The 13,161-nt window shown below is 36.7% G+C and overlaps 1 protein-coding gene across 1 annotated transcript in view; it reads right to left on the reverse strand.

Annotated features, from left to right (window-relative positions):
- The window catches only part of agps (alkylglycerone phosphate synthase), a 63,222-nt gene that overhangs the window by 37,773 nt on the left and 12,288 nt on the right, over nucleotides 1–13,161 (reverse strand). Inside the window, exons 2-10 of the mRNA XM_067408725.1 lie at nucleotides 12,999–13,088; nucleotides 10,541–10,631; nucleotides 10,328–10,448; nucleotides 9,301–9,375; nucleotides 8,482–8,553; nucleotides 7,281–7,360; nucleotides 4,469–4,549; nucleotides 3,223–3,348; nucleotides 2,987–3,095 (exon numbers count right to left, since the gene is read on the reverse strand). Coding sequence (XP_067264826.1) covers nucleotides 2,987–3,095; nucleotides 3,223–3,348; nucleotides 4,469–4,549; nucleotides 7,281–7,360; nucleotides 8,482–8,553; nucleotides 9,301–9,375; nucleotides 10,328–10,448; nucleotides 10,541–10,631; nucleotides 12,999–13,088 — 845 coding nt within the window. The remainder of the gene's footprint in view (nucleotides 1–2,986; nucleotides 3,096–3,222; nucleotides 3,349–4,468; nucleotides 4,550–7,280; nucleotides 7,361–8,481; nucleotides 8,554–9,300; nucleotides 9,376–10,327; nucleotides 10,449–10,540; nucleotides 10,632–12,998; nucleotides 13,089–13,161) is intronic.

Here is a 13,161-nt window from a genome sequence, read left to right on the forward strand (position 1 = left end):
ATATTTTTACAGTGATCATACAACCACTGCATATAACAAGGATGGGTTCAGGTTAAATACTGAACTTCTGTTCCACTATCCTAGTACAGTACGGATATTCCTTTAAACATTAAAAAACCCGCTTTACCATCAAACACACACACCTCTGAAGATCTCCTGACTGCCGTAAAAACAACAACAATAATTCTGTCATCTGAACTTTAGCGTGTCAGAGGGGAAAAGGTGAAACGTGTCCTCCTTTAGCGGCTAAATGCCCCTGACATTACAAAGCCATTAAAGAAGCCAGATGTCCCTCATAATGGAATCATGAATGTTTAATTAATGCAGATTAATCCTGGGAAACAATCATCCTCCTACAAAGAATTCATATGAGCCGTAAAGAGCTGCAGAACATTTTGCTAAATACAATGGTTATGGCCCATTTTCATCACTTCAGGGCTTCATGAATGGCTTAATGAATTTTTAGAGAGACAAATTAATTTCCTTTGAATAAGGTTGATACTTTTAAACAGAATCATGGCACGTGAAAAATATCAAGCACATACTTCTGACCTGTTGCCCTGTCTGAGGAGAGTCTGTATGTATGCATGAGAAACATAACCACACGTCATACACTAAGCTAAAGATGTTTCTCCGCCCCCTACTGGCTAACACCTAAATATAGTCTCAGTCTCAAGTTTTATTTGAGGTAAACTACAGGTTGATTGCTAGAAGAGCTTAATTTGCTTAATTATCCATGGTATCATCTAGATGTATCTGCCTCTAAATGACACAAAATTAATTGTGGCTGGTCACTTTACATGTTGGTTTGACAGTCTCTTGCTGTATAACTGTGTGGTTACTGACTAGAGAAAAAAAAAAAATGCAGACTGGACAAGACTTTGCTCTGTGAGAGTCCCAAATAGGGCAATATGACCTTAGATAAAGTCTTTGCGTTAAAAAACTTTGCGTTACGAATCTCTCTGATAAAAATAACCGTTTTTGAAATCCTAAAATGATTTCAAATTCAGTACAAACACCCTTTAGCCTGCTTATCCCTACCAGAGACACAACGTCAGTGTGCACAATGAGAAGAGGATGCTTTGTGCTCAGTTGTGTCATCAAACTGAAGTCTGGAGAATCTGTGCCTGACCTTCAATCTAATGAATCCTTGAAGACTCATGATTAAACCTGCTTAATCCAGACAAAGAAATGCGTGTTGTCATGAATACAAAAGCACTGTGACAAGATACTTCAGACTGAGATATTCAAAGCATCTATCAGCCCAAAGCATACTTTGGTTTTCCGCGTACAGTAGAGTATGCATACAGTACATGTAAACGTCATGATCACCATAATACTTGTGTAGCCCTTTTTTCTTTCTTCTTGCTCGCGCCCATTGCTACATAGTTAAAAATGAAACCGAAATAGTCAGAATAATAACAAACTACTGGAGAACCCAACAACAGACACCCACAAGTATCTGTGTGAAGGGATTTAGAGATTTGCAGCTCTAGTTTAAATTAGCACAAAGACGTTTTTTTTTTAATCGTAACTTCTGAAAGAAATCGTATGGAAGATTGTTTCCGCTACAGAATAAAAAAAAAAAAAAAGTTAATTGTAACATTTTATCTCACAATTCTGAGAAAAAGAATTACAGAATTGCAGTTGAAAATTATAAAGTCAAAATTGTGAGATAAAAAGTCCCAATCACCTTTGTTTATTCCGTGGCAGAAATAGGCTTCCATAAATAGCGCAGACACTAGATGAGGATGAAACTTTCCAGTGTGCGTCTAAGCATGTGCGTCAAAACTGAAGTACACACCGACTGTTACGTAACAGTCTGGATCATTAATATGTACACCCCCAATATTTGCATATGCCAGCCCATGTTCAAGGCATTAGACAAGGGCAGCCAGTATTAACGTCTGGATCTGTGCACAGCTGAATCATCAGACTAGGTAAGCAAGCAAGAACAATAGTGAAAAATGGCAGATGGAGCAATAATAACTGACATGATCCATGATATCATGATATTTTTAGTGATATTTGTAAATTGTCTTTCTAAATGTTTCGTTAGCATGTTGCTAATGTACTGTTAAATGTGGTTAAAGTTACCATCGTTTCTTACTGTATTCACGGAGACAAGAGCCGTCGCTATTTTCATTTTTAAACACTTGCAGTCTGTATAATTCATAAACACAACTTTATTCTTTATAAATCTCTCCAACAGTGTGTAATGTTAGCTTTAGCCACGAAGCACTATCAAACTCATTCAGAATCAAATGTAAACATCCAAATAAATACTGTACTCACATGATCCGATGTATACATGCAGCATGCATGACGAACATCTTGTAAAGATCCATTTTGAGGGTTATATTAGCTGTGTGAACTTTGTTTATGCAATGTATTAGAGTCACAAGCTTGGGGACGGGGAGTGCGAGGATTTAAAGGGGCCGCGCTGAATCGCCGCATTTTAATGATGCCCCAAAATAGGCAGTTAAAAAAATGAATTTAAAAAATCTATGGGGTATTTTGAGCTGAAACTTCACAGACACATTCAGGGGACACCTTAGACTTATATTACATCTTGTGAAAAAGCATTCTAGGGCACCTTTAAGTTGTTTCTTTCTTCTGCTGAACACAAAAGAAGATATTTTGAAGAATATGGGTAACCAATCATTAGATGGGCCCATAATATGGGGAAAAAAATACTATGGAAGTCAATGGGGTCCAAACAACTGTTTGGTTACCCATATTCTTCAAAATATATTTTTTTGTTTACTGCAGAAAAAAAAAAAAAACCTCATACAGGTTTGGAACAACTTGAGAATGAGTAAAAGATGACAGAATTTAATTTTTTGAGGTGAACTATCCCTTTAACAGTCAAGAAAAGTCTTCTTTGAGGTGAAATATGACCCAGACGTGTTTTTGAAAGGTTTCTTGAGATTCAAGGTTTCTTGAGACATTTCAGATACATTCCTCACACACAATGTGTCCGTACCTTCTGAGCCCATTATGAAGTGATGTATGTCGGGGCCAGTGGACATGCGGGGCCCCAGACAGCTCTTCTCAATCACTCCTCTAGGGGTCACCATCTTTATATGCACCACCTGGGAACACACCAGATCACAGGTAACATGAAGGACCTACAACTTCACAAGACTGACGTGGATAAAACACATCTGAAGTGTGTGGGGTGAACTTCTGAATGAGCTTTGTATGTTTGTGTAGACATACCAGGTCCTCAATGTTGCCATAGATGTTCTTCTTCATGCCCGAGGCGCGCGTCGCCACCCAGCCGCCCAGAGAACTGAACTCCATGGAGTCCGGCTCATGGCCCGTACAGTAACCATGCTCATTCAACTACACACACAGACAAAACACAAACAACCTCAGAGATTTAGTGGACCCCTGATGGTCACTAATGCTACCATACGGGGGGGTTTGTAAGTGATTTGTATTCTTTTTGAAACACAAAGCAAACCTTAGAGGTGGATTTCACCATAAAACAAATCTGAATCTTGCTTGGGGCAACAAAAATTATATATAAAAAAACCCTGGATAAACAAAGCAGCTGGTGAACAGATGTTGAACATCATCACTGTTACAACATCATGTATTTTAGCACAGCTGGATCACTGAACTGACCAATCAGCATCCACGATGTCAGTTTCATAATAAAATGTGACTGTCAATAAAAAACAACAGCCTCACAGGAAATGCATTTCTGGATAAAGAAGCCTTATGGAGCATTACAGACGCGTTTCCTGCGGTCAGACTCTCAATATGGAGTGTGTGAGCGTGACAGCCGTATACCTGTGAGAGAGCTGATGGACTTATTGATCAGCCTCAGATAAAACACACGTTCCATGTGATTTTATTAAGCAAACCCCCGAGAGACACAAACACACTTTAATGTTCCACCATCTGTCCTGCATCCCTTCACACCAACACACACACACACACACACACAGTGATGGGCTGATTGTGATGCATCTCACACACAATACTACACCACACCAGCAGCACCAGTGCCATTTTTCGACTTTAGTTTGATGGGACCATCTGCTGTGTGTTTGTGGACAGACAGGAAGACACAAGCAAACGGCCTGATTTTACCCATCAGCATGAACATGAATGTCGGGTTTCCATGTTTTAAGGGACTTTACATAGACATAAAGATTTTTATACTGTACAAACTGTATATTCTCTCCCCTAACCCTAGCTCTACCCCTAAACCTACCCATCACTGTAAAACTTTCTGCATTTTTACATTTTCAAAAAACATCACTTAGTTTGATTTAAAAGCAGTTTTCTTCATGGGGACCAAAAATGTCCCCATAAGCTCAACAATTACTATCCTTGCAGGGACATTTAGGGAATACCTGAACCACACTCACATATACATAAATACAAAGGAAAGGGCAGAAAGCTCTTTGCTCTGCACTGAAATGTTTGTGAAATCAGTGTGTGGATCAATGACCTGTCTCTCCAGATCCTGCCCGATGATTCCAGCCTCCACATGAGCCGTTAGATTCTTCTCATCGATCCACAATATTCGGTTCTAAACAAATAGCAGAAGACAACAGGTCACTCAGGGAATCCTCTCGTTGTAACATTTGTCAGTCAAGATGAGAACTCTTTACCCATGAATAGGGTAAAATAAGGTTTCGAAAAAAAAAAAAAAAAAAAAAAAATCACATTTTTTTTTTCATTTTTATTTATTTTTGCAACCCTGTTACCAAAATGTTTCAAGTTATAGTTAAAATGAGGGTTTCAAAGTATATTTAGAAACATTTAGTTTAATCTTGTTATTGGCAATCAATAAACACAGAAGAAACATCACAATTAAACAGAAAAACCTGAACTGGTAACAGGGTTGAAAATTTAGAACAAAATCCTGGTAAGAGAGTTGAGTAGTTGAGCTCGCTGAATGCAGTCCAATTTGTGAAAATAAAAGAGAAAATGAAAAGAAAGTATGTTGGAGATTGATATACACTACCATTTGAATTTGTGGTTGGGTTTGCTGCATTTATTTGATCAAAAATACAGTAAAATTGTGAAATATAATATTACCATTTAAAATAAGTGTTTTCTATATGATTATATGTTAAAATGTAATTTATTCCTGTGATCAAAGCTGAATTTTCAGCATCATTACTCCAGTCTTCAGAGTCACATGATCCTTCAGAAATCATTCTAATATGATGATCTGCTGCTCAAGAAACATTATTATTATCATCAATGTTGAAAACAGCTGTGCTGCTTCATATTTGTGTGGAAACTGTGATACATGTTTTAGGATTCTTTGATGAATAAAAAGCTCAAATGAACAGCATTTAGTTGAAATAGAAATCTTTTATAACATTATAGATGTCTTTAATGTCACTTTTAAACAATTTAATGCATCTTTGCTGAATAAAAGCATTAATTTATTTAAAAGAAAACAATCTTACTGACCACAAACCTTTGAATGATAGTATATGTTGAATGTTAAGGGTTACAATTGGTTTTGATAATTAAAAACACATCAGTGTACATTAATGTTGCACTTTAAAACCAATGCAAGTCAATGCAAATCAAAAATCAAGAATACATCAATGTTCAGAAACACTTCTTCCATTATGAGAACACCCTCAACAAACACCCGTGATCGAACACGACTCTAAAACCACCTAAATATAACAGCATCCTTAGGACTGACTATTCGATCACAGCAGTCATTCAGGAAACACATGTGCACAGACTAGTCCATTAGTAAAATATGCAGGTTTGCAAATCTCTAGTATACACAACAAATACAGGACAAAAGCTATGGCAAGCCGTTTCGACTTTTATTTATTCTCAAGATATGAATTCTTGATATCAACAATTCAATTCTTGATATCAGTAATTACATTTGCATTAGTAAAAACTAATAAATGAGTAGAATTCTTGATATTTTAGCAATTGTATTTTCACTAGTGAAATGCCACCATAGGCTGCCATTCAGATTCAATTGTTGGTATCAAGAATTGATTTCTTACTAGTTGAAATTCCAATTTCACATATCAGAAATACAATACTTACTGGTAAAACTCGAAATTTTTGATATCATTAATTACATTGTTACTAATAAAAGATGCCAAATTTTGATATCAAAAAATTCCATTGGCACTAAAAATTGAATTGCTACTAGTAAAAATGTTCAGTTTTGATATCTGAAAACACATTTGTAATATCAATATAATTTCAGATATCTAAAATGGCTTTCTTACTAGTAACAATCACATTCATGATATCAGAAACTAACATAGTAGTAGCAATTCAATTGTTAATATCAAGAATATATAATTGCACTAAGTAATTAGTGATATCAAAATTTGCCATTGTTACTAGTAGAAATGTAAATCCTAAAATATCAAGAATTGAATTGTTGATATCAAGAATTCATATCCTGAGAAAAAACAGTGTATGTGCATATGACCCAAGACAGTAAAATGTGAGACACAATGCAATAGGAAAACTACAATACAGTAGACAATGGATTATAAACACCAAAAACAGACTAGTTAAAATGATTCGAACACGCTAGAATGAGATTTAGATTAAAGTTCATTGTGAGCGTGTTCTCAGGACTCAAACCACACGTCAAACTCGTTCACTGCTTGTAAACTCAGCCCACATATCTGAGCTTAGTGAGTCAGGACCGAGAGGTCACTGTATGTGTGTGTGTGTGTGTGTGTGTGTGTAAACCACAGCAACACAAACTGCTGCAAACCATCTCGTCTGACATAGTGTGATGACCTATAATAATCATGTCTTTCCTCTGGTGAAAAATCAGCACATTTCCTTAAGTGAACAACAAAAACACACACAGAGCTTTCCTACAGCTCGGGCTTTAGCTGGTGTGTGTTTCAGGCACTCTGACTATCACGCTGGTGTTGTCCCACAGGGGTTAAATGCTCTTCGGGAAACCAAAGTTAGCTCCGCCCCTCAGCTATCAATCACGCCACTGCGCTCATAAAACAACCGCGCTTATGACTCACTGCCTTTCATGTGCATGACCCCATGACCCCTAAAACAGGCCAGCCAAGGTCAGAGCAGCAGATGAAATATGCGGAGAGGGGAACACGAGAGAGAAAGGAAAGAGAGGGGAGAAGGAGAGCAGAACAGAGCGGTAGACAGTAAAGAGAGAGCTCTGTATGTATGTATGTACATTTAATATGTGCACCATAAACACACACACACACACACACACACACACACACGAGTGTCGGTATGTCACGCCTGCATGTGTTGCTGTAAACACTCACCATCTGAGATGTGTCTAAAGAAACAATGGAGCGAGTCTCCTCATGAGGGCACTCTAGAGCACTGGACACACTCGTACCACCTGATCCAGAGACAGAGAAAGAGATTGGTTTAGTATTATAAGGATCTGGAGAGAACCTCTGTTGAGTATCTGTTCTCCTCAGAAATGTCAAATCTACTTCACACAATTTTACAACATTTTATGATTAGAAATAAAAAACGTAAACATAAAATCTTTAAATTACTTTCAGAATAGTTAATTAAAATACATGCAACTATATTCTGTTAAAACACTAATTTTCTTGCAGATCACATTTAGATTAATTTCAGAATAATAAGTATTTAATGGGTTTAGGTTCATGTTCTGAATACTTTGTTAAAATTATTAGATGAACTACACTAACATTCAAAAGTTTGAGGATTTTGAAAGTCTCTTCTGCTCAGCAAGGCTGCGTTTATTTGATCAAAAATAGTAAAATATTATTACATTTAAAATAGCTGTTTTCTATGTAAATATGTTAAAATGTAATTTATTCCTGTCATCAAAGCTGAATTTTCAGCATCATTACTCCAGTCTTCAGTGTCACATGATCCTTCAGAAATCATTCTAATATGATGATTTGATGCTCAAGAAACATTATCATCAATGTTGAAATTATTAATATTGCTGCTTAATATTTTTGTAGAAGCCATGATTTCCACGTAACGTGTTTCTCCAGTATTATTTGACAAAGTTCAAAAGAACATTTATTTGAGATAAAGACATTGTCTCTACTGTCACTTTTCATTAATTTCATGCAAACTTGCTTAATAAACATTCATTTCTTAAAACAAAATCTCACTGACTGCTAACATTTGAACACTAGCGTACATCAATAAGTCTTTAACTGTAAATTCACAATAAAAGTAACCTAGTAACCTTTAATTCATGTTATTTTCATTTGATTGTGATCAGAGAGAGAAACACGCTAAACAAACTAGATATATAAGATATATAAGAGACTTTTTATCTTGTCTTAATCATAAGATGATGTTGCGGATATAAAAATATTTTAAAAAATGTTTTACTGTTATCATCATCTCAGATGATGATATGATTAGAGTCTCACACCAAAAGTTCACAGAGACCCTGCAAACCATGCTGAGAAGCATCTGGACGCTCTTCTGGGAGCATCAGATGTGTGTGTTTAAGGAAGTACTCGCCTCCGTAGGGTATCAAGCAGACGTTGTGTTTGCAGGCCAGATCCACGATCTTCTCCACATCACTGTGACAGCCTGCCGAGACAAAATCACCATTATAATACACTGAAATTATTCATACAACTTTCACATCTTAAACAACCCTTACGCTTAAAGTACCGTTCAAAGGTTTGGGTTCGGTATGATTTCTTAATGTTTTTTTTTTCTCTCTCAGGAAATTGTAATACTTTATTTTTTTCAGGATTAACTGATTAAATTCAAAAGAACAGAATTTATTTAAAATATATACATCATTGTAGCATTATAAATGTCTTTATGCATGTCTCAATACCCTATCGCTCAGAATACACAATACTCTCCATCACATTTCTTAGTAAAAGACAACATTCAGTTACTGTGATGTAAACCGGAATGTGATTATATCCAGTGGGATTTGATTGGATGGTGAATACATGTCATTTCAGAAGCAGAGACAATGACTTTTCTTTAGGATTATGAAAAAGAGGATTGTGTGAAGGAGACTGAGGGTGAACCCTGGATGACCGGATGGACGTGGAGGTAGAGGAGAGAGAATGTTCTGGACGGAGGCGTATAAAGAGGAGGAACATGATTTGCTGGCCGCTTGGGTTTTCTCCTAATCAAAGCTCAGCCATTAATCAGAGATGCTGAAATGGGTCCTGTCAGGAATCCACCAATCAGAGAGCAGCCAGAGTCTCACTGGATGGCCGACGCCCCTTTCCCTCTAATTAAAGCGGGTTCTCATGAATATTAATCAGCAAACTGACGCATTAAACTGGATCGTAACCCTTTGCAGTCACTCACTCAGCCAAACCACCATGTCGGGCACGCGTCCGATCCTCCCCTCGCGCAGGGCAAAGATCTCATGCAGGCAGTGACCTGAGGAAAAGAGAGAGAAACACTGTCAGAAAGACAGAAAAATCCAGCTAAAGTACTTGACAGTCAACTGAACCAAAATAAACTGAATAATATGATTTATTTCCTTGAGGCACCATGTAAGATGTAATAGAATTAATGCGCTAACCTCAAAATTCTCAAAGTTTGGGGTGAGTATGATTTTTTTTTTTTTAAAGAAATTACTACTTTTATTGAGCAAGGGCATATTAAAGTGATCAAAAGTGACAGTAAAACCATTTAAAATGTTGCTAAAAACAAACAAATCACAGTTTCCACACAAATATGCAGCAGCACAACATTGATAATAATCAGAAATGTTTCTTGAGCAGCAGATCAGCATATTAGAATGATTTCTGAAGGATCATGTGACACTGAAGACTGGAGTAATGATGCTGAAAATTCAGCTTTGATCACAGGAATAAATTACATATATTCACATATAAACAGCTACTTTATATTGTAATAATATTTCACATTATTACTGTTTTTACTGTATTTCAAATAAATGCAGCTTTGGTGAGCATTAGAGATATCTGTATAATGAATAATAAATTAAATGAATAATTTCCATATAAAAGTAAAATTAATTAAATTAAGCTACAAAAATACATATTGTTTTCTTATTACAAATTTATTTCTATCACAATCTTACAAAAAAATAAATAAATAAATTTATTTCACCTCTAAATCAAAAGAAAATCAAAACTAAAATAATAAAATAATTATAATTTGCATAAACAAAACCTATTTTAGGAGCATTTTTGCATTGTCACATTTAATCAAGACATGAAAATATGCTGAATTTCTTTATGAAACAAATTTCCCACGGGTGAAATATGTGGTAAAACACGACAAAATTCTTATGCATGCTTGGAAAATTGACAAACTGTTGTAGAATGAAACTATGCCTTATGCCACACACAAAATTCCTTACCATGCGCTCGGAAAACCCGGTCCTCTGGATCATGTGACATGGACACACCCGCTGCTTTCAGATCCTCCATGAAGGGCTCGTTCAGGTTGGGAGGCGCGACTGCACTTAAATTCAGAGTGGGCTAGAGGAAGACACACACACACAGAGTATTAAACACACAATCACACAACACAAGAGTCTGGTGCACAGCAGGATAAAGCACACTGGACTCACTGTGGCAGGAGATTTGTGCTGTAAACTGGCTCCAAACGTGCCCTCAAACCAGTCCTTCAGACTGGGTAAAATCAGCCCACTCAACCGATACCTGAAACCAACAAAACACACACATCAAATGAAACGCTTTCATGCGTGCAAACTGTATCATTTCCTGAAATGCAGACAAAACTGTCTAGATCTGCATTGCCAGTTTATACAAAACATGTAATATGTGAGTAAATACTGACTTTAACAATGACTGGTTCATGTCAACTTTACTGGTATTATAGGCGTTTTTGTAAACACGAATAAAAATCCAGTTATTTTCTTCTATTTAGATTTTTCTTTTATTATTTTAGTTCTTAAATTGAATTGTAAACAACTAATAACTTAAATCTATTTAATAAATAAAATCAATTGAAGCTATTAAATCTATCAAACTCACTCTCTAACCCTATTCTGTGGGATGAGCTTGTGTTGAGTTGCAGCAGTGCAGATTCCAGCCACTAGATGGCATGAGCGCATCACACTCAACTATGAAAACACTGACCTCACCACAGAAGAGGTGAACACTCCTCCCAACCAGTGTAAATATATGGTAAATATTTAATACCACAGTAAAATGATATTATATAACAGCATTATATAAAACAAAAAAAAAATATGTTTTCACAGAAATAATAAACAATGGTCATAACCACTATTAAAGGATTAGTTCACTTCAGAATGAAATTTTCCTGATAATTTACTCACCCCCATGTCATCCAAGATGTTCTTGTCTTTCTTTCTTCAGTCGAAAATAAATGAAGGTTTTTGAGGAAAACATTCCAGGATTTTTCTCCATATAGTGGACTCATGGGGTTCAACGGGTTGAAGGTCCAAATGTCAGTTTCAGTGCAGCTTCAAAGAGCCCAGACGAGGAATAAGAGTCTTATCAAGTGAAACGATTGGCAATTTTCTACAAAAAATAAAAATACATATACTTTTTAACCACAAATGCTCGTCTTGCACTGCTCTGTGATGCTCCACGCATTACGTAATCATGTTGGAAAGATCACACGTGACATATGCGGAAGTACCAATCTAGTGTCTACATTCAGTGCAAAGACTAAGTCAAACAGCCTTTACAAAAAAGGTAAAACAATGATGTCGGACGATTTTGAAGTTGGAGGAGAAATTTTTTTTTCGCCCTACTGCAGTACTTCCACCTACGTGGAACATCGCAGAGCAAGATGAGCATTTGTGATTAAAAAGAATATACATTTTTATTTTTGTAGAAAATGAGTGTTCGTTTCTCTAGATAAGACTCTTATTCCTCGTCTGGGATCATGTAGAGCTCTTTGAAGCTGCACTGAAACTGACATTTGGACCTTCAACCCGTTGAACCCCAGTGAAGTCCACTATATGGAGAAAAATCCTGGAATGTTTTCCTCAAAAACCTTAATTTCTTTTCCACTGAAGAAAGAAAGACATGAACATCTTTGATGACATGGAGGTGAGTAAATTATCAGGAAATTTTCATTTGAATGAACTAATCCTTTAATAACTTAGTACCATCAATAATTGAGCATCAAATCATCATATTACAATGACTTCTGAAGGGTCATGTGACACTGAAGACTGGAGTAATGATGCTGAAAATAGCTATTTTAAAACTTCGTCTTGGTGTGTCATCTTGTGCACACCTATGATTCTGTAGATTTTCATGTGGTAAAATCATTCCACGATGTTTGAGTGTTTTAACATATAGACATGCTCTTTGAACGACTTTTATGTGTTAAGAAGGCTTATGCCAGAGAGACGACATCATCTGTGTGTGTGTGTGTGTGTGTGTGTGTGTGTGTGTGTGTGTGTGTGTGTGTGTGTGTGTGTGTGTGTGTGTGTGTGTGTGTGTGTGTGTGTGTGTGTGTGTGTGTGTGTGTGTGTGTGTGTGTGAGATGAAGCAGCGCCGCTCTGTCTGTACGAGAACACAGTGTGTGTCTGCAGGTCCTTGAGACTGTACTTAAGGAGCACGCTGTGGTAAACATCTCCGTCCAGACTGTCCTGAGTGCCTGTGTGAACACTGTGTGAAACTCTTGTGTGCTAAAGAGCACTATAGCGATGTTAAGAACGAACAATGACACGTTTCACAACACAACAATTCACAAAATCAACAGCGCATAGCCAGACATTCACATGAACATGTCACAATAGAAAATATTTGTTAAAAGTGCCCCATTACGCTATTTTAAAGGTTCCTAATTTTGTTTTGAAGTCTCCTTCAGCAGGTTTACATGCATCCCAAGTTTTAAAAAATGTTCTCATATATTCATTGCAGCATCAGCTCTTTTCTCTCGTGTCTGAAACGGTTCAGACTCTCTAAACCCCGCCCTTCCGAGAGCCTGCTTTGCTCTGATTGGTCAGATGGTCCAGTCTGTTGAGATTGGTCTGCTCTGCTCTGAGTCTAATTCGTATTTGTTTGTTGCATCATACTCACCGTTTGCCTGTGAACTCTGCTTGACCCTTTTTATTAAACAGGAACCTCGAGTCACTGTAACCCCAGCCATTCCACTTCATGACCTCCTGCCTGAATGAAAGAAACAAGAGGCAAACGAGTTTATACGCTGTTTAACAATATCAATGACATGCAACCTTTATCT

Source organism: Chanodichthys erythropterus, chromosome 14, assembly GCF_024489055.1.
Source record: "Chanodichthys erythropterus isolate Z2021 chromosome 14, ASM2448905v1, whole genome shotgun sequence".
In the NCBI taxonomy this organism is placed as follows: Eukaryota; Metazoa; Chordata; class Actinopteri; order Cypriniformes; family Xenocyprididae; genus Chanodichthys; species Chanodichthys erythropterus.